The sequence below is a fragment of the Schistocerca serialis genome, chromosome 2, assembly GCF_023864345.2.
Source record: "Schistocerca serialis cubense isolate TAMUIC-IGC-003099 chromosome 2, iqSchSeri2.2, whole genome shotgun sequence".
NCBI lineage: Eukaryota > Metazoa > Arthropoda > Insecta > Orthoptera > Acrididae > Schistocerca > Schistocerca serialis.
In genome coordinates this window covers 221,590,934-221,609,998 of record NC_064639.1, presented here as the reverse complement: position 1 = coordinate 221,609,998, position 19,065 = coordinate 221,590,934, and the positions used below count along the sequence as shown (strand labels likewise).

The 19,065-nt window shown below is 39.8% G+C and overlaps 1 protein-coding gene across 1 annotated transcript in view; it reads right to left on the bottom strand.

Annotated features, from left to right (window-relative positions):
* LOC126456966 (cullin-associated NEDD8-dissociated protein 1) overlaps positions 1-19,065 on the bottom strand; it is a 158,835-nt gene that overhangs the window by 29,012 nt on the left and 110,758 nt on the right. The window contains exons 17-18 of the mRNA XM_050092903.1: positions 6,353-6,551; positions 5,899-6,156 (exon numbers count right to left, since the gene is read on the bottom strand). Coding sequence (XP_049948860.1) covers positions 5,899-6,156; positions 6,353-6,551 — 457 coding nt within the window. The remainder of the gene's footprint in view (positions 1-5,898; positions 6,157-6,352; positions 6,552-19,065) is intronic.

The following is a 19,065-nucleotide window of genomic DNA, read 5'->3' as shown; positions in this document are numbered from 1 at the left end:
TTTTGGTCACAGAGTGTCTGGACATTTTGTTTTGATCCACCTACCGCTTTGACACAAGACCAAAATTCCTTAGGATTTTCTGGCAAGTCAGTACCTAGAACCTTACTTTCGAATTCATTGAACGCCTCTCGCATAGCCCTCCTCACACTACATTTCGCTTTGCGTATTTTTTTTTTTTTTCTCTCTCTCTCTGCAAGGCTTTGGCTACATTCATGTTTGCTGTGAAGTTCCCTTTGCTTCCACAGCAGTTTTCTAACTCTGTTGTAGTACCACGGTGGCTCTTTTCCATCTCTTACGATCTTGCTTGGCACATACTCATCTAATGCATATTGTACGATGGTTCTGAACTTTGTCCACTGATCCTCAACACTATCTGTACTTGAGACAAAACTTTTGTATTGAGCTGTCAAGTACTTTGAAATCTGCTTTTTTGTCACTTTTGCTAAACAGAAAAATCTTCCTACCTTTTTTAATATTTCTATTTACAGCTGAAATCATCAATGCAGTAACCGCTTTATGATCACTGATTCCCTGTTCTGCGTTAACTGTTTCAAATAGTTCGGGTCTGTTTGTCACCAGAAGGTCTAATATGTTATCGCCACAAGTCGGTTCACTGTTTAACTGCTCAAGGTAGTTTTCAGATAATGCACTTTAAAAATTTAACTGGATTCTTTGTCCCTGCCACCCGTTATGAATGTTTGTGTCTCCCAGTCTATATCCGGCAAATTAAGTTCTCCACCCAGAACTATAACATGGTGGGGAAATCTACTCGAAATATTTTCCAAATTTTCCTTCAGATGCTCTTCCACAACAGCTGCTGAACCAGGGGGCCTATAGAGACATCCAATTACCATGTTTAAGCCAGCTTTAACCATGAAAATTATTTCACATTTCGGATCTCCATCAATTTCCTTCGATACTATTGCACTTTTTATCGCTATAAACACGCCTCCCCTTTCGCTGTCCAGCCTGTCTCTGTGGTATACATTCCAATCTGAGTTTAGAATTTCATTACTGTTTACATCTGGTTTCAGCCAACTTTCTGTCCCTAGTTCTATGTGGGAATTGTGACCATTTATTAATGAGAGCAGTTCTGGGACATTTCTATAGACACTCCTGCAGTTTACTATTACCACATTAATATTGTTATTCCCTGTTGTATTTTGCCCACTACTACCTTGCCACGGCTCAGGAGGAGTCTTGTCGGGCCTAGGGAGGGAATTCTCTAACCTAAAAAACCCATATGTGCACTCCACACAAAATCTTAAAAGATGAATCACATGCACCTCAGTATCATTAATAATAGAGGGAAGAACCCGCAGGAGACCCATATCAACCTCAGGTCATCATATAAAAGATACTCAATATAATGGGACTTATGTCCTGAAACAGGCAGTGTTTTTCTTTTTAGCAACAATTTTTACAACACTATGAAATTTTATCATTGACAATGAATAAAAGTTGTCGATGTCCTGTCACAAGAATTGTTTGAATTAAAATATGTTGTACAGATAGCTGTGTCCCACATCTGTGACACACTGGTGGCTCCTCACAACGTCAGAGAAAGCTACACATCAATGGGCAATGTCTCCCTAAGTCATGTAAGGGCTGATACTTCTTTGCTGTGGTCAGGAGTTAAGCCACAGTCCCACTGAAGGTGTTACACAGAGTAGCTTATTACTCTCACTTCCAGCCACTGAGCCTCCCACCAACACACAGTCTTCTTGGTCAAAAATGAGGAACAGCCTGCAGGGGGACTGAACATCCTGCAGGAGGTGGAAGGGAGCAAGGCCCCTCAGCAGCCACATCACCAAGTGTTTCCCTGGATGCGCCCTGGAACCCAGCAGAAAGTTATTTCCTCGTCCTGTATTTGCAATACAAGGAGAGTGCTCTGCACATCATGCACCATCTGATTTGCGGGGTACACATGACCAATAGTGAGGAGGTATTTTGGAAATAACGAGCAGATCAGGAATTTCTTACCATGACACTGTCCCATCTACTCCAGTTACCTCAAGATGGCACACAATTCCGCATAATAAACTGAAAACTGCTCTGGGAGCCCTATCCTGAGGACAACAGGACAAAAATGGACATCCCAAGAAAAATAGAATATGGACCAGGGTTAAACTGAAGAAAAACAAAAAAATAATGAGGAAGCAAAAATGAAGACAGCGAGAAACTTAACATCCAAATTGGGGATTTTAAAATTAACATAGTCTCGATTGCAAGAAACCTTTATTTTTGTGTTGATAAGTTACTGACCATCTTCAGACTTTACATCATGATGGCAGGCAGTGGCAAGGATCGGAGCAGGTGTTACAAACTCCACGAATGTCCACTGCTCCCAGTTCATGGAGTTCGTTAACGCCTGCTCCATTCTTCGCTACTGCCTACCATCAAAGTATGAGATCTGAAGATAGTAACTACCAAACTGGTAATCACAAAAATGATAGGTTTCTTGTAGTCGAGACCATTTATGTTCATTTTAAAGTACTAAGAAAAAACACTGTTCTCCACAAGAAATGTTCTCAAAAAATTAACTGGTGATCTTGAAGCAGACAAAGTTAGATAATTCTGCTATCTCAGCAGTAAAATAACCCATGATGAGCAGAGCACACCAGCACTGGCAAAAAGGGCTTTCCTGGCTGACAAAAGCCTACTAGTATCAAACATATGCCTTAATTTGAGGAAAAAATTTCTGAGAATGTTCACGTGCAACACAGCATTGTATAGTGGTGAAACATGGACTATGGGAAACCTGCAACAGAAGATAATCGAAATGTTTGAGATGCAGTGCTACATAAGAATGTTAAAAATTAGATGTGAAGGTAAGATAAGAAATGAGGAGGTTATCTGCATAATTGGCAAGGAAAGTTTCACGGAGGCAATCGAGTTCTTACTTGACAGCTCGACAGTCACTAGTAAGGAGACATTTATGGGATGTGCCTGGCAGAAACAGGGCCCTGCACCTGGATGTAAGGAGATATGAGCCTTGAAACCTGCAGTGCACGCCAGGTCAGGTTCGGATAGAGGTGGAAAGGTGGTATCGAGGACGTGAAGCTCCTGGAAAGGAACCGTGTCTGAGACAACTTGAACCTTATCAGTGATGGAGAATCCATACAGAGAGAAGGCATGCAAACCAAAATTGTCCACCTGAAAACAGGCATCCCAGTTTGTAATCATGAGGTTGATGAACAACTTGTGGTGGAAATATCGCCCTGAGGAACAAATGCCTGAAGCTCAGGCATCGCCCCTTGACTCTCATGGGGTTTGTATCCAACTGTCCTGATGGCTGATGACAGACATTTTGGAGATGCCTGTCTTTCCGACAACAGCTGCAGTTCTCCCAGCAATATGGACAGTCTGCACATGGTGGGCTGTGAAGCAGTCAAGTTATGATGGGAGACCTCACTGTTATGCCATCAGGGTGTGACAGGCTATTCAGAGGCCACCGACTTCTGAAATCGATGACTCATGTCGTCACCGTCAGGAAAGGACTTATGAGAATTCTGTCCCCAAGGGGGCAACTGGACCACTCCTACTTAGGATTGAGGTGTTCACTTGCTGCCTGCGTGATCTCAAAAGAGTGCAAGGTTTTCAAAATAGTGTCGGGGAAGGGTTGCCTGGTATTAGGGCAGAAGTGCTTACTTCCTGAGTGGAAGCTAATTTGACCACTATGGTGTCTGATCAAAGAATCTACACACCTAGTCTTGTAAGCAGGGTTTGTACAAGTGAAATCACAACTTCGACTGGACCTCTGCAAATCCGTCACCAAGAGCGGTACAGCTGGCCAAGCCAATTGTGGTACTGATGGAACTTGAGGCGCAATGCAACTGTATTTGAATCGTTGGGAATAATAATGTGACAACAATGAATACACATCCTTGAGCATGAGCGCAACACGATTTGTGAGTGGAGCCAACTTCTTTAGTAAGAAAAATGTCTTCAGGGAAGACCAAGAAAGAATGATCACTGTTTGAGAGGCTCATCAGAGATCTGAAAGGTGCCAATGTGCTGATTCAACTGCTGCTAATTCATGTCCCAGTCCTCTTTGGTGGCATCGCACAGTGGAAATACAGGTTGGTAGATCTCCACCTGGGAATTCACCACAGCCTGGTGGATAGGTTGGGAACTCTGAACCTGTAAACGATCGTACAAAATTTGAATTTCCTGACAGAGCAATTCAGTCTGTTGTTGAAATTGCTATTGAAAGAAGCTGCTAGAGCAGCCATTGCTGTTGCTGTTCCATGAACTGCACAAGTTTTGTGCCTTTGGAATGCTGATAACCTTACACCCTGTAACCAGTTATAGTGACCAGTATCAAACAAGACCAGGAACAAGTTTAAAACCTGCAGAGATGAGCGGAGGATGTCAACAGCGAGCCACATGAGAGTAAACAGGTGGACAACAACAAGAGAGAGAATGGAGATTACACAGTGTAATGATGAGTGCTGTGAATTACCCATGAGCAAAACTGTAATAACTAGTGAACCCAGAACCAAAACAACATTTTGTAGGGAGATCAATACAACCTGATAGTGACATCACAACTGACTGAGCAGCTGCACTGCTGGCTTTAAAAGGGCAGCCACAGATGCTGATAGGGCAGGAGGATCAGCATGTCTCCACAGAGTTACAGGTGCAACAACAGTGCTTGCAGATTACAGCAGTGCTACCTAGGGGCAGTCATCGAAGTCCATGCCTTCCAGCAGACTTTCAAACTCGCCAGGCCACGATTCCAGAATGATCATCAAACATTAACACTATTACAAGTTGGCACATGTGAATAAATTGGTTGTGGTGGAGCACATACTGGATAAAACCAACCACATAACGAAGTTCACTGACACAGAGGTTTTCATTGTGTGGAAAAGCTACTTCCTCCTCCCCCCTCCCTTTAGGAGCGCCATAGAAATTAACAAACATAACAATAGGTTCAACAACAAAGAAGAAAACTTCATGATAAATAGACCCACATTCCAATGCTGCAGTGAACTAATGTTGCAGGTGGCAAGGGAAGAACCTGAGCAATAATAACCAGTGGAAAGCCATTAGACAATGGTGCAAAATCTCTGACTCAACTCCATTCTGCCACCAATGGAGGAAGAACATACGACAATGTCATTCAGATGTGCTAGTGTAATGTCATGAAAATCTGTAGACAAACATCAGCCATGGATCCCGAGACAGAAACCAACAGGCAATACATCAAAATAATGTTCATCTCACTTAAAACAGTTGTGACAGAGAAAAACCGACAGACAATATGTCAAAATAACATTCAGCTCATTTAAAACAGTTGGGACACAATCATGAATTGTACAGCTATTCATTTGTGATAAAGACTGTAAGCAAACACAAACATATTACCATTCTACGTTCATAATGTTAAATGGTATGTGCCACACCCAATAAGATGGCAACAGTTTTAACTCTATCATCCAAAGTTAAGGGCCATAGAATTCAACAACATTAAAGGTCCAATATGCTAAATCACTACAGTGTGAATTACTTTGTTTACTCAACAGTCCAAGTTTTCACATACAGATTTTATTTCTATTTGAATATCTTACAAATGACAGAATTTTACCTCATTATCAATATCTGTCAGAGAAATAAATGTAGGGCAAAACTAGACTTTAGTCTGTGTTTTCTTCACTAGCATTCATGGCACAAGTAGACCTGACTTGGTGAAGATGCAGTGCGTGCCCATGGAATTTATTTCATTGTGTTTAAAATAATGATTTCAATTAACTCAATCTGAGTTACAGACCAACAACAGATTACTACAGTCTCAATCATATGGTTAAGTATCATTTGATCTGAAAGCACACGTGACATTTCTGTCAAAATGCAATCCAACTGACATAACAGGTAACTATCATGTCTACTTACCTGATCAGAAATGGTAAATTTTACTGCAGTAACGACAGTGGTGCGCATAAGTGCCGATTCTGAGGCCAGCGACTTTTGAAGCTGTGGCAAGAGGACTCCTGGATCAATTAGTGTAAGTTTTCCCAAACACTCTGCAACAACATTACGTGTTCCTTCTTCTCCGCATTCACAGTGACGAAACAACTGCTGCCATATAGCAGGTACAAATGGCTGCAATAACTGAATACCACCAGGACTAGATGACTGCCATGATATGATCTGAAGAGTAAAAACACAAATCAGCTTTAATGATCCTGGTTGTTTGTTACCAACATGTAATGTAATTTCCCAGAACTCTTTACAAAACCTAAAAGAAAAGCTGTTTCTTTCATCTTACACACACACACACACACACACACACACACACACACCCTAGCCAATGAACATCAATGGAAAATAATACACTGCAACAAACCTCTTTCAGTGAGTGGAGGAGGAGATACTGCCTTCTTGGTTGAGCCTCAATTTCCTGCAATACAAATGGGAGGTACTGCGGTAAGTTGCCTACAGCAACACTTCCAAGTGCATATGAGGCAGCTGATTTTATCTCTTCAGATGGTGGCGAGAATGAGTTCAATATAACTTGCTTCAAACTAGTGATGCTACTAAGGTCACTGAAAGAAAGAATTGGTAGGGTACATTACACGACACATAACCAAAAAGTACATGATAAAAGTGCAAGTTTTAAATTGAAATCTCAGAGAAATGTTTTGGTGGTTTATTAAACCAAAATTAATTTGTACCAACAGTTTTTGTTTAATATCCGATATTGTATATAAATCCCATACTGAGATCATTTATCATACAAACATGACTTATTGGACAGCCTTCTGCAGTGCATTTTTAGTATACAGTGCTCCAACACTGCAGAAGTAGATAGCAAATATCTCAAATATATCCAGATGTTGGAGCTGAGTCAGTACCATAAGAGTACAGTTACTTAGAATTTCATGACTGATTCGTAGTTATGCTTCTCATTTAACAGAATTTGGTTACCGTATTTACTCGAATCAAAGCCACACTCGAATCTAAGCCGCACCTGAAAAATGAGACTTGAAATCAAGGGGAAAAAAATTTCCCCAATGTAAGACGCACTGAAATTTGGGGCTCGAAATTCAAGGGGAGAGAAAAGCTTTAGACCGCACCTCCAATTGAAACAAAGTTGGTCCATTGTAACATGAGAGACAATTTAGTTTGAATGGATGAAGATACAGCTACAGTAGTTTGGTTCGAGTCGTAAGCTTAGCAGTTAAGCCTTACCAGGTAGCCATTGCTATGTGTGAGGCACTCTGTCCGTATTTATACGGGTATCCTTCCTTTTTCACGTGCTTAGTTTGGTTTGAATCGATTGCTTATTTTGCTTTGACCTGATAAGTGCCGTTCCCTTTGTTATAGGTGTTTACGTTACACTAAGCTGAAAATGCATTATTGTTCTGTGTCATGCATTTTCGCATTCTGATAAGTGTTGATGACCTGTCGCCTCTCATAGCAACCACCGCTTACAATAAAAATTAAAAGAGAGGAATTGTCTCATAAGCGAAATAATGGCAAGAGACTGCTATTTGTTGTTACTTACACTGCTGCTTTCTTTGATAATGATCAACAAGAACCAAATAATAGACTGCGTATGATAGATGTTCTGAACGAGAGCTTAGCGAAAATTTTTCTCTGTTTGAAAATCTTTCCAGACGCCTCTTTAGTACATTGCATTCTGCACAGAAATTAGAGTCATCTTAGATTTAAAAATCTAGTCAGTTGCCGTGCTTCATTTCTGACTGTATCACTATTCAGCATAAGAATAATACATATATAAACATGACATGATATGTATATTATTCTGCGTCTGCTGTTGTCTCACTCTAGTTTCATAGTTTATTAGGCAACAAACACGAAAGAATACATGGCATAATGTTTACATTCATATTATTTTTATGGTGAAGAGAACAATAAATGTGATTCATGATTCACAAAAGTTCCTGTTAACAACCATCTTTTGTCACAGGTAGGAAAAATTTTAGAATGTAGTGTTGGCCATATCGACATACATCCCAAACAGTCTTGCCAGTCGGATAGTCGTAGCAGATTTTTAGTGATGACTTCAAATGCATAGTGTGTTGTTGTTGTCTTCAGTCTGTAGACTGGTTTGCTGCAGCTCCCACGCTTTTCTATCCTGTGCAATGCAGAGTAGCAACACTTATAAAATAAGGATGAAATTAAATGCTGAAATTTAAAACAAAATTTTAATAGGTTTGTAATACATCTTATATGAAATGTTTAAAATATCAGTCATGTTCCTGAATCACTATCACTTGATTCTTTGTTGCTCATTTCTTCATACAGAGAATCGTCCTCCGTACCATCTAGTGCATTGGATATCAAACATTTTTTAAATGCTTGTTGCACAGTCTCATTTGGAAGACACTTCCATACAGTTGTCTGTCGCTTTTCGAAAGCCAGTCTGTGTACATGAGTTTAAGCATGGTTTATTCAAACAGATAAGTGGTTGCAGAATTGACGTCATCCCGCCTGGAATTACTGCCAAGTCGGTTTTGCTTTCCTCTATTTTTCGTTTTATTGCAGGTGATGTATGGCCTACATACGCATCTAATACCAACAGACTGCGTAAACCGAGCATTGTGCCAGGACGACGATTCCACACACGCCTAATCCATTCCAGCACCATGTCCTCCGAAAACCACCCTGTATCGTTTGCTCGTACAATTACAGTTTTTGGAAACACTTCCTATTTCAGTAAACTCATTCACTTGAAAACTATGAATGGGGGTAATTTATGTCCATCTGCTGTGCAAGCAAGCATGACGGACTTCTGCTGTCTTTCACCCCCTGATGTAAGAACACTTATGTCTTTCTTTCCTTTGGCATCAACCGTGTAATTTGACGGCATGTCAAAATATATGGAAGTTTGGTCAGCATTTCCTATCTGACCAAGAAGGTATTGCTTTTCTGTGCGCCACCTAATTACGAAGCGCTGAAATTCACAAGTTTCTCATCATATTTTTCGGCAGCTTCTGTGCAACTGAAGTTTGCCTCCAAAGTGAAAACCCCAGCACTTCATAAACAAATCAATCTAGCTGCGACTTGCCTTAAAATTTTCAATCTTTTGCTCTCTAGCAGTTTCATGTGCCTTAATTTTTAAAATTTCGGCGTTCACAGGCAGGAATTTCTGACGCTGTTACTTAACAAATTCATTTAAAATCACTTCTAGTGCATGATATCAGCCACACTTTGTCCCACTAAATGCTTTCCTATTACTTGAACATTCAAATAATTTGTCTCTCTGCAGTCACCATCGCCTGACGTTGCTCTCATCAATCCCGTATCGCAGACCTGCAGCACAATTAGAACTTCGTTCCGCAAAAGAAATAACTCCCCTCTTGAGTTTGGCACTATAATGAAAGTGCTTCATTATGGTTCACTAACACCAACAAGCACTTCACAAAACACCACGAAGCAACAGGTGTCGCTACCTGAAATCTTAACGAGCCCCAGTGTATCAACTCGTGCAACAAAGCCTTGCCTTGTGCATTGTTGGTATTTTTGTGTAAAGAAATTTATTTTTGTTGCTATGAATATTTGAAAGGCTGCTACATTCGAAGATGAACAATACGGAATTTCTATTTACTTCGTTGGATAATGTATGAAAATGCAGTGGTCGAAACTCGGGGCAGAGAAAAAAAGCTTGTCTTCTACTTTTTTTTTTACATTTATTTACTGACGCAGAGGTTTTGGTGCCAGAATTTATCTTTGTGCCTGCAAAGCATGCTTGTGTAGCACTACATATATTCGATGGCAGAAGTTAGTTGTGGTGGCACCTACCAACATTTTTCAGAACTTCCGCTTACTTTGCACTCGATTCTAAGCCGCAGGCGGTTTTTTGGATTACAAAAAGTGGAAAAAAAGTGCGGATTAGATTTGAGTAAATGTGGTAGCAACTTTCTTTAAGATATTACTCAACCTTATAATATTATTCATGTTTTGTAAGTAAATGTTACAGAGTAACTACTAGAAACACTTAAGAGACAATATAGATCTCTAGATACATATAAACAAAATAATTTAACTATTGTGTGCCAAGTCAGAGCATTTTACAGTATATATTAATTATTGAAGGATTTTCTCAATGTATATTAAGTAGACTTGTTTTCACAAAGAAGTTTTGTACTTAGGATGATACGATTTTCAGCTGATACTTTATAAGGATCACTGTAAATGACTGATTAACAAAAACTTTCTGCTCATGCCTGATGTGACAAATGAGATGTGAAGTATGTGTAGTAAACTGACTGGCCATCTGGATGCAAAGTGGAACTGCGTCACTGCTTAAATTTCAGAGCTCAGAAGCACTCTACTTCAGTGAGATTATGAATCTTGCTTACGCCAGAACCATACAAGCAGTTTTGCGTTGCTTGGAGGCAGAATCTATGTAACTCGACTGCTATCTCAGCGAACGATGTAGTAGCACTGATTAGAATAATTTGTAATAGCACTGAATTAGAGTAGTTTTCTGTGGTATCCACAATGGAATTATTTTCCTTACATTTTTGTAGGGAGGGTGGGCACAAGTGTTCACGAAGCAGCACCAACTTTTCACATCAATTATTTTATGTTAATAGCTTGAAAAATTTTGTTAATTACTATGGTTTGTCGAGACAAAGACACTCACCATTACTACATGCTATCCACTAGAATCTATGTGACAAATGAAACATTTTTATAACTGAAGTATCTGAAAAGGATCCACTTCACTTGCCGCCCCCCCCCCCCCCCAAAAAAAATGATAATAATAATAATAATTTCTAACTTATCCGTTATTCAAAGATATTCTTACACATTACATGTAAAGATGAACAAGTTTTGTGGTTGTCCTAAACACTAAACAGAAACACACTACATATAGTTGTCAGTATGGTAAATAACAATACTTTTAAATACAATGAACAACATTGGAATTCTTTCCTGTGGATGCACAATCAGAAACATTGAGTGAAGTTTTGAATTATACTGGAAAGTTTATGCTTTTATCTCTGTTTACTATTTTATCCCAGGAGTTCAATACAGTCTTCTTCCCCTGTTATCATATTCTGTATTCACAGATTTGGTAGTTGAATCACATCATTTTTTGTTGGTAAAATTAATTGTTCACACAATCTTTCTCTGTTTATGTAGTTTCTGTATGTAAGCAGATACAGTTTTTGATCATTATTCATGTGTCTATACTCCTGACAAAGAGGATCAGGTTATTGCAGTATGTGGAGGAGCGAACAGCCTGGCTAAGAACAGTAATTACACCATCAGGGATTATAAAAGTCGTTTATGTGGAAGTCCTGCAGCGCCATGACAGCCCTGTAATAACTGAAATAGGTCAGAAGAGCCCCACAAAATGCTTAAGAATGCACTGGAAAGTAAGTTTCGCATATTTCTTCAAAATATCTGAGGACTGAGTAATAAGGTAGAAGAGCTTCTTGCCTTTTTTGGGACATTTAGAGAGCTCTGAAGAGGCACGACATTCTGTGCCTGTCTGAATAGCATATAACCATGGGGTTAGATAAGTTACATAAAAAAGACTACACTATACCAGCTTACTCTTGCAGAACTAACATGGGAAAATGGTGAGTTGATACTTAAGTAAGAACATTAGTTAAAAAATATTGAGACAAATAGATTTTGTAGTGATCACCACATAGAATTGTGTGCTTCCGAATTAATACTGAAAAATAGTTCACTTTTAATTGTAACTGTATACTGATCTTCAATCAGAAGTTTTAAATTGTTTATGAGGAATCTGGACTCCTTACTGTGCTATTGTCAGACAACAGAAAGCTGTTAATGGTCTATGGTGACTTGAACATAGACTTTTAAAAGTTCTGATACGAAAAATGAGCTGGAAAACTTATATGCATCCTTCAATTTGATCTTAGTAATTAACTTTCCAATAGGGGTGGATGAAGGCAGTAGGAAACTGGTAACACTTTCTCCTTGGTGGAACTCAAAACAAGAAAATAACTGTTTACCAAGTAACAAATGCTCTCTCTGATCACATTGCACAGTTAGGATAAACAACATAGTGCCTTACAGTATGTATATTCCTCAAGTGGGAATCAGAATAATCAATTATTCCAAACAAATATTTTTAAGAATAGTTTACAGATATGACCTAGGATGAAACTTATAATGAAGCAAATACTAACATAAAATTTAATCTATACCATGATAAATTCATATCATTATTCTAAAATAGCTCTCTGCATAAGCTAATTAAAAAGGCCATGTAAAAAACTATGTATCATCAGAGAGATTAAAGCATTCTTGTGAAAGGAAAAGAGAAATGTATCTTTTAGCAAGAACAAGTGGAGATCGTGCAGTAGTCACACACTACAAAAACTACTCTAAATTAATAAGAAAGTTTATTGTTGTTGTTGTTGTCGTCGTCGTCTTCAGTCCAGAGACTGGTTTGATGCAGCTTTCCATGCTCCTCTATCCTGTGCAGGTTTCTTCATCTCCCATCCTTCTGAATCTGTTTAGTGTATTAATCTCTTGCTCTCCCTCTACGATTTTTATCCTCCACACTTCCCTCCAATACTAAATTGGTGATCCCTTGATGTCTCAGACTGTGCCCTACCAACCAATCCCTTCTTCTAGTCAAGTTGTGCCACAAACTTCTCTTCTCCCCAATCCTATTCAACACCTCATTAGTTATGTGATCTACCCATCTAATCTTCAGCATTCTTCTGTAGCACCACATTTCGAAACCTTCTATTCTCTTCTTGTCCAAACTATTTATCGTCCATGTTTCTCTTCCATACATGGTTACACTCCATACAAATACTTTCAGAAATGACTTCCTGACACTTAAATCTATACTTGATGTTAACAAATTTCTCTTCTTCAGAAACGCTTTCCTTGCCATTGCCAGTCTACATTTTATATCCTCTCTACTTCGACCATCATCAGTTATTTTGCTCCCCAAAAAGTAAAACTTCTTTACTAGTTTAAGCATCTCATTTCCTAATCTAATGCCCGCAGCATCACCCGATTTAATTCGACTACATTCCATTAACCTCGTTTTGCTTTTGTTGATGTTCATCTTATATCCTCCTTTCAAGACACTGTCCATTCCGTTCAGCTGCTCTTCCAGGTCCTTTGCTGGCTGACAGAATTAGAATGTCATCGGCGAACCTCAAAGTTTTTATTTCTTTTCCATGGATTTTAATTCCTACTCCGAATTTTTCTTTTGTTTCCTTTACTGCTTGCTCAATATACAGATTGAATAACATTTGGGAGAGGCTACAACCCTGCCTCATTCCCTTCCCAACCACTGCTTCCCTTTCGTGCCCCTCGACTCTTTATAACTGCCATCTGGTTTCTGTACAAATTGTAAATAGCCTTTCGCCCCCTGTATTTTGCCCCTGCCACCTTCAGAATTTGAAAGAGTATTTCAGTCAATGTTGTCAAAAGCTTTCTCTAAGTCTACAAATGCTAGAAATGTAGGTTTGCCTTTCCTTAATCTATTTTGTAAGATAAGTCTTAGGGTCAGTATTGGCCTCACATGTTCCAACATTTCTACGGAATCCAAACTGATCTTCCCCAAGGTCGGCTTCTACCAGTTTTTCCATTCGTCTGTAAAGAATTTGTGTTAGTATTTTGCAGCTGTGGCTTATTAAACTGATAGTTCGGTAATTTTCACATCTGTCAACACCTGCTTTCTTTGGGAGTTTATTAAAAAAACAAAGGAACATGCATGTAACGTCAGCTATCAGTAATTCCAACAACAGACTGAAGGCTATATTAAATGTAGCGAAACAAGAGGCAGGGGGACCAGCCACGGAACAGGATAACATCACTAATGAACTGAATGGAAGGGCTATAAATGATGAGTCAGTCACTGGTAGCAAATAATACTGAATACTCACTTCTGAAATGTAGTACAAAGCACAGGGACGAAGAGATAGTAACTCTCGTAAAATTCAGTCACATGAATGTATCACCAACTTCTCCTATCAAAATTAAGAAAATTATAAAGTCTCTCAAAAATAATAGCTCATCTGGTTTTGATCGTGTTTCCAATCGAGTATTGAAGATTTGCTCCCATATATAATAAGCCCAGTCTTCTCCAAAATAAAGAAGTGTGTCACTAACTGGTGGCACTTTCCCAAAGAGACTGAAATATGCCATTATTAATACACTCTTCACTGACCTGTTTCACTGCTGACATCTCTTTCCAACGTTTTTGAGATGATGATGATGATGATGTCCAAATAGTATCTCAGCTTAGAAACAATAATATCTTCAGCAAATCAGTTTGGGTTTCAAAAGAGTTGCTTTGCTGGGAATGGCACTTACATGTTCACTCATCTGATTTTACAAGCATTAAATAACAAAATAGTGCTGGTTAGTATTTTCTGTGACTTACATAAGGCATTTGAATGTGTGAATCACAGTATTCTCCTTGATAAATTGAAGTTTTATGGGATTGATGGTATAGCCAACTAATGGATGTCATATCTAACCAAAAGAATACAGAAAGTTGTACTTAGTAACTCAACCAATATAGTCCCGGGACATAATTGTGACTGGAGAGAAGTACTTATGGGGTTCCCAAACTCTCAATCTTAGGTCCACTATTGTTGTTCATGTATGTAAATGATCTTCTGTCCAATATACAACAAGCAGAATCAGTTCTTTTTTCATATGACACTGGCACTTTAATAAATCCAATCACACATACATAAACAGAAGAAATGGTAAGAACGTTCTAAAAGTATCCAAGATTTGTTTTCTGCGAATGGTCTTATCCTCAATTTTAAAAACACACAACATACTCGTTCCCCACGTATAGGAATACTACATCAATGATAAGTGTTGCATAGAGTAAGGAAATAATAGGGTGGATACTTCAAAATTCCTAGGTGTTCATATTGAAGAGAATTAGAACTGGATAATCTATGTTTTGGAACTCCTAAAACAACTTAGTTCAGCCACATTTGTACTTAGAATCATTGCGAATTTTAATAAGAGAAAAATCAGTAAGTCGTCATATTTTGCATATTTGTATTCAATAATGTAATATGTAATAATGTTCTGGGATAGTTCATCTTTATTAAAGAAATTCTCCTTTGCTCAGAAACGTGTTATAAGAATAATGTGTGGTGCTCACCCACAACCATCTTTTAGACGTCTGTTGAAGGGGCGACAATGCTACAACAACAAGTTCTGATCACATACGAAGTGATATAAAATGTCTGCCTAACAGCAAAGTAAAATATGAAAAACTGAGGAAGTTTCTCTTCAACATCATAATCTGTAGAAGAATTTCTGTTATTGTAATGTGTAAAAAGTGATGGGTAGGAACCACTAATTCACATCTGTATACCTTTTTTTCTCAAAAATACTTAGAAATGTTCAGCACCAAACCAGATGTACAAATTAATTTGCAATGTGAATGTAAAATTACTTTCTCCACATCTTACTATTTATTGTGAAAAATGATCAATGAAACTTAAAGCTGACTGGCTAAGTAACTACTATGGAAAATCCAGGATGGAATAATGACAATATTATGAAAATGATAGATTTCTACTCACCATATAGTGGATATGTTGAGTTGCAGAAAGGCACAACAAAAACACAGCTAAACTGGTAAGCTTTGGCCAAAAGACCTTCAGTGCATTCACACACGCATGCACCCACGCACATACCTACCATCCCTGGCTATCGAGGCCAGACATAGAGCAACAGTACATGATAGGAGCAGCATTTTGGTTGGTGTGGGGTAAGGAAGAGTCTGGAGCGGGGAGGGGAGGGATAGCACAGTAGGAGTGGCAGACAGTAAAATTCTGTCTGTGGGAGCATACAGAAACATGGTGGGGAGATGATAGGACAGCTAGATACAGATGGGTGGTTGGACGGAGGGAGGGAGGGGGGAGGGGAGTGGAAAACAGGAGAATTAAAAAGACTGTGAGTGTGTTGGTGGAATAGAGGACTGTGTAGTGCTGGAGTGCAAACAGAGAAGGGGATAGATGGGGGGGAAAGACAGTGACTAACAACAGCTGAGGCCAGGGGGCTTACAGGAATGTAGGATATAACACAGGAAGGGTTCACAACTGTGCAATTCACAATTCAGAAAAGCTGGTGTTGGTAGCAAGGACTGACTCCTCTTCCTGCATCACTCTTGCATATTTTCATGTGTTATTTTCTGTATCTTCCTATGTCACATGAACTTTTACCTTGTCCTACCAGCCCCCCCCCCCCCCCTCAACTCTTCATCCTCTTATTCCAGTACACACATACTAACATCACCTAATCTAGTCACATTTGCAGGCCCCTTCTTCATACATATCCGCACACCAACCTAGAACCCACATTAGTCTTTTTATGTATTTTTATCTTTGGTCTCAGGTCCCATCGTGTTTCACATTGATTCTAATTTGTTTTTGCCTTTCACTATCGGCCCTACTCTATCAGGTTTCATCTTGTTTCTCCATAAGTCATCTATTCCATCCTTTTTCTGATATTCCTCATGTATTTTTGCTAATTTTTTGTATGTTATTTACATATTTTTACACATTTTTATCCTCCACCCTGGATCCTTACTCCTCCCATCAGCGCCAATACAGAAAAATTTCCTAATCCCTAGCCAGAACAAAGTCCTACATACTGTTCCTGCATTGTTGCCTGGCTCATGGAATTCCCCCAAATGGTCTTCCCATTAAATTACACATCTCTAGTTGCAACTCCTCCTCCTGTAGTGATCTCAACTTGTTCTAGTTCTGCCAGCCCTAGCTTTCACCAACCTAGTCCTGCAAAACCATGTAAATCAGGTCCAAATCTCCAGTTCTCCTTTCAATATCTCATCTCCATCCATAAAATTCTTCTGCTCTGCAACCCCGAATTCCTGTACACCATCTCTCACACAAACTCTTGCCCTCCAGGATCTAGGGCAGCATGCACAACACCACCTCAAAAAGCTATCCAATCTGTTCAACCTCTTACTGCCACCTTGGACCACTATCCACCACCTCTACAACAGCCTCTAAACCTCCCCCATGTCCCCTCGTAACTGACAAGCACTGCCTCACAGACCTTGGTCCCTCATAACTGACAAGGATTGTCTCACAGACCTGTTACATTTACCAGACACTCAAAAACTCCCTTCCACCACTATACAGAATCCAGAACCTAAACAAATCCAAAACAAAGGCATGAACCTTTCCTCCAAAAGCCTTATTCCCACAGGAGCATCAGTACTTTCCAAAGGCCTTACCTTCCACTCCACTCCCAAACTCAATCTGCTGGACTTTTTAAAGATCTCCTCTCCTTCTCCCAGTCCCTACAGTGGAAACACTTTCGCCACCAACCTACCGATCAGACTCAATCCGAATCCAATAATGAACCCTTCCTGACTCAGTTCAATCCTCCAGCCAACTGTGATCCACCCCAACTGCCCCCAGATCACCCCATTAACTTTCCCGAATTTCTTAACGTCAAACCTTACCTCAACATCATTCCCCAAATCCCTAAACATGCAAGCAAACCCTACATCCACAGAAAGAACTGCAATCCACCACCTAAAAACTGATCCCAAACTTATAATTATACTCGCTGACAAAGACTCCGCCACTACGGTTTTGAACAAGAAGGATTTAACTGGTGAAAGGTCTCCGCCAGCTGTCAGATTCTTCCATCTACAAATCCTGCTGTAGTGACCCCATTCCAGAAATTCTACAGGATCTCCAGCCTCTCCTCAAATCCTTAGGCTAATTCCAGAAGCTCTCCCACAAACATCGCTCTCTCCTCATCCCCAACTCTCCTTGCACTCCTACCTTCTACATGCTTCCTAAAGTCTATAAACCCAACCACCGAGGATGCCCCACTGTGCCCAGATACTGTGCCCCCACTGAGGCAATCTATTCTTGTAGCCCAACACCTTCAGACTGCCCTCCTCCGTAAAAGACATCAACCAATTCCTCCATCGACTCTCCACAGTTCCTGTTCCTTCACCATAAGATGTCCCTCCTCATCACTACTGAAGTCACCTCCCTTTACACTAACATCCTAATGCCTATGGCCTCGCCACTACTGAACACTGCCTTTCCCAACACTCAACGGGTTCCAAACCTACAACCTCCTTCCTGGTAACCATGGCCAACTATATCCTCAGCCACAATTATTACATCTTGGAAGATATCACCTACAAACAAACCCATGGTACAGCAACAGTCACTCGCAGGCACCATCCTATTCGTGGGCCATCTATACCCGAGCCAGTGAAACTTGTCACTTGACATCTTGCGTGGAGTTGGCTGTACTCTGATTGTGAGGTTGCAATAGCTGCCACCGCATACACTCACAGCTTTGGAGTATGTTTTGTAAATGTAAGCTACAATTAACATGTATATAAGCTGCTGCATAATAATGTACACCTAAGTACGTTTTTCTAACAATGGATAAAATGACTACTCAGAAAAAGTGCTCGATAGTGTATGAAACTAGGAAATAAACAACACCAAAATTAATGACAATGTCCAAGAGGAGTCATCCTGAATTGTTACCGCAATAGCTGCATATAAAATGTCATTTAATAATGTAAACCTAAGCATACCAAAGAACACGCTGTCCACAATCAGAACAAAATAAAGCTAAAGATGCATAGCCTCAGTTGCAATATAGAGGGGGGGGGGGGGTAGGATTACTTTCTTCCTCTGTAAGTTGGTGTCTACAGTAGCAAGACCTTCACGTAGCAGCCTTTCCACTTCTTTTATTGTAAATGTCTTGCTTTATTTTGAATGTAAGCCTCGACATCAAAAAATGGTTCAAATGGCTCTGAGCACTATGGGACTCAACTGCTGAGGTTATTAGTCCCCTAGAACTTAGAACTAGTTAAACCTAACTAACCTAAGGACATCACAAACATCCATGCCCGAGGCAGGATTCGAACCTGCGACCGTAGCGGTCTTGCGGTTCCAGACTGCAGCGCCTTTAACCGCACGGCCACTTCGGCCGGCTAAGCCTCGACATCACTCCAAACCAATTCAATTGAGTTAAAATGGCAGTCATGAGGTGCTAGCCTAATTGCCATATGACCCTGTTCCCTTGCAAATTCATCTACAA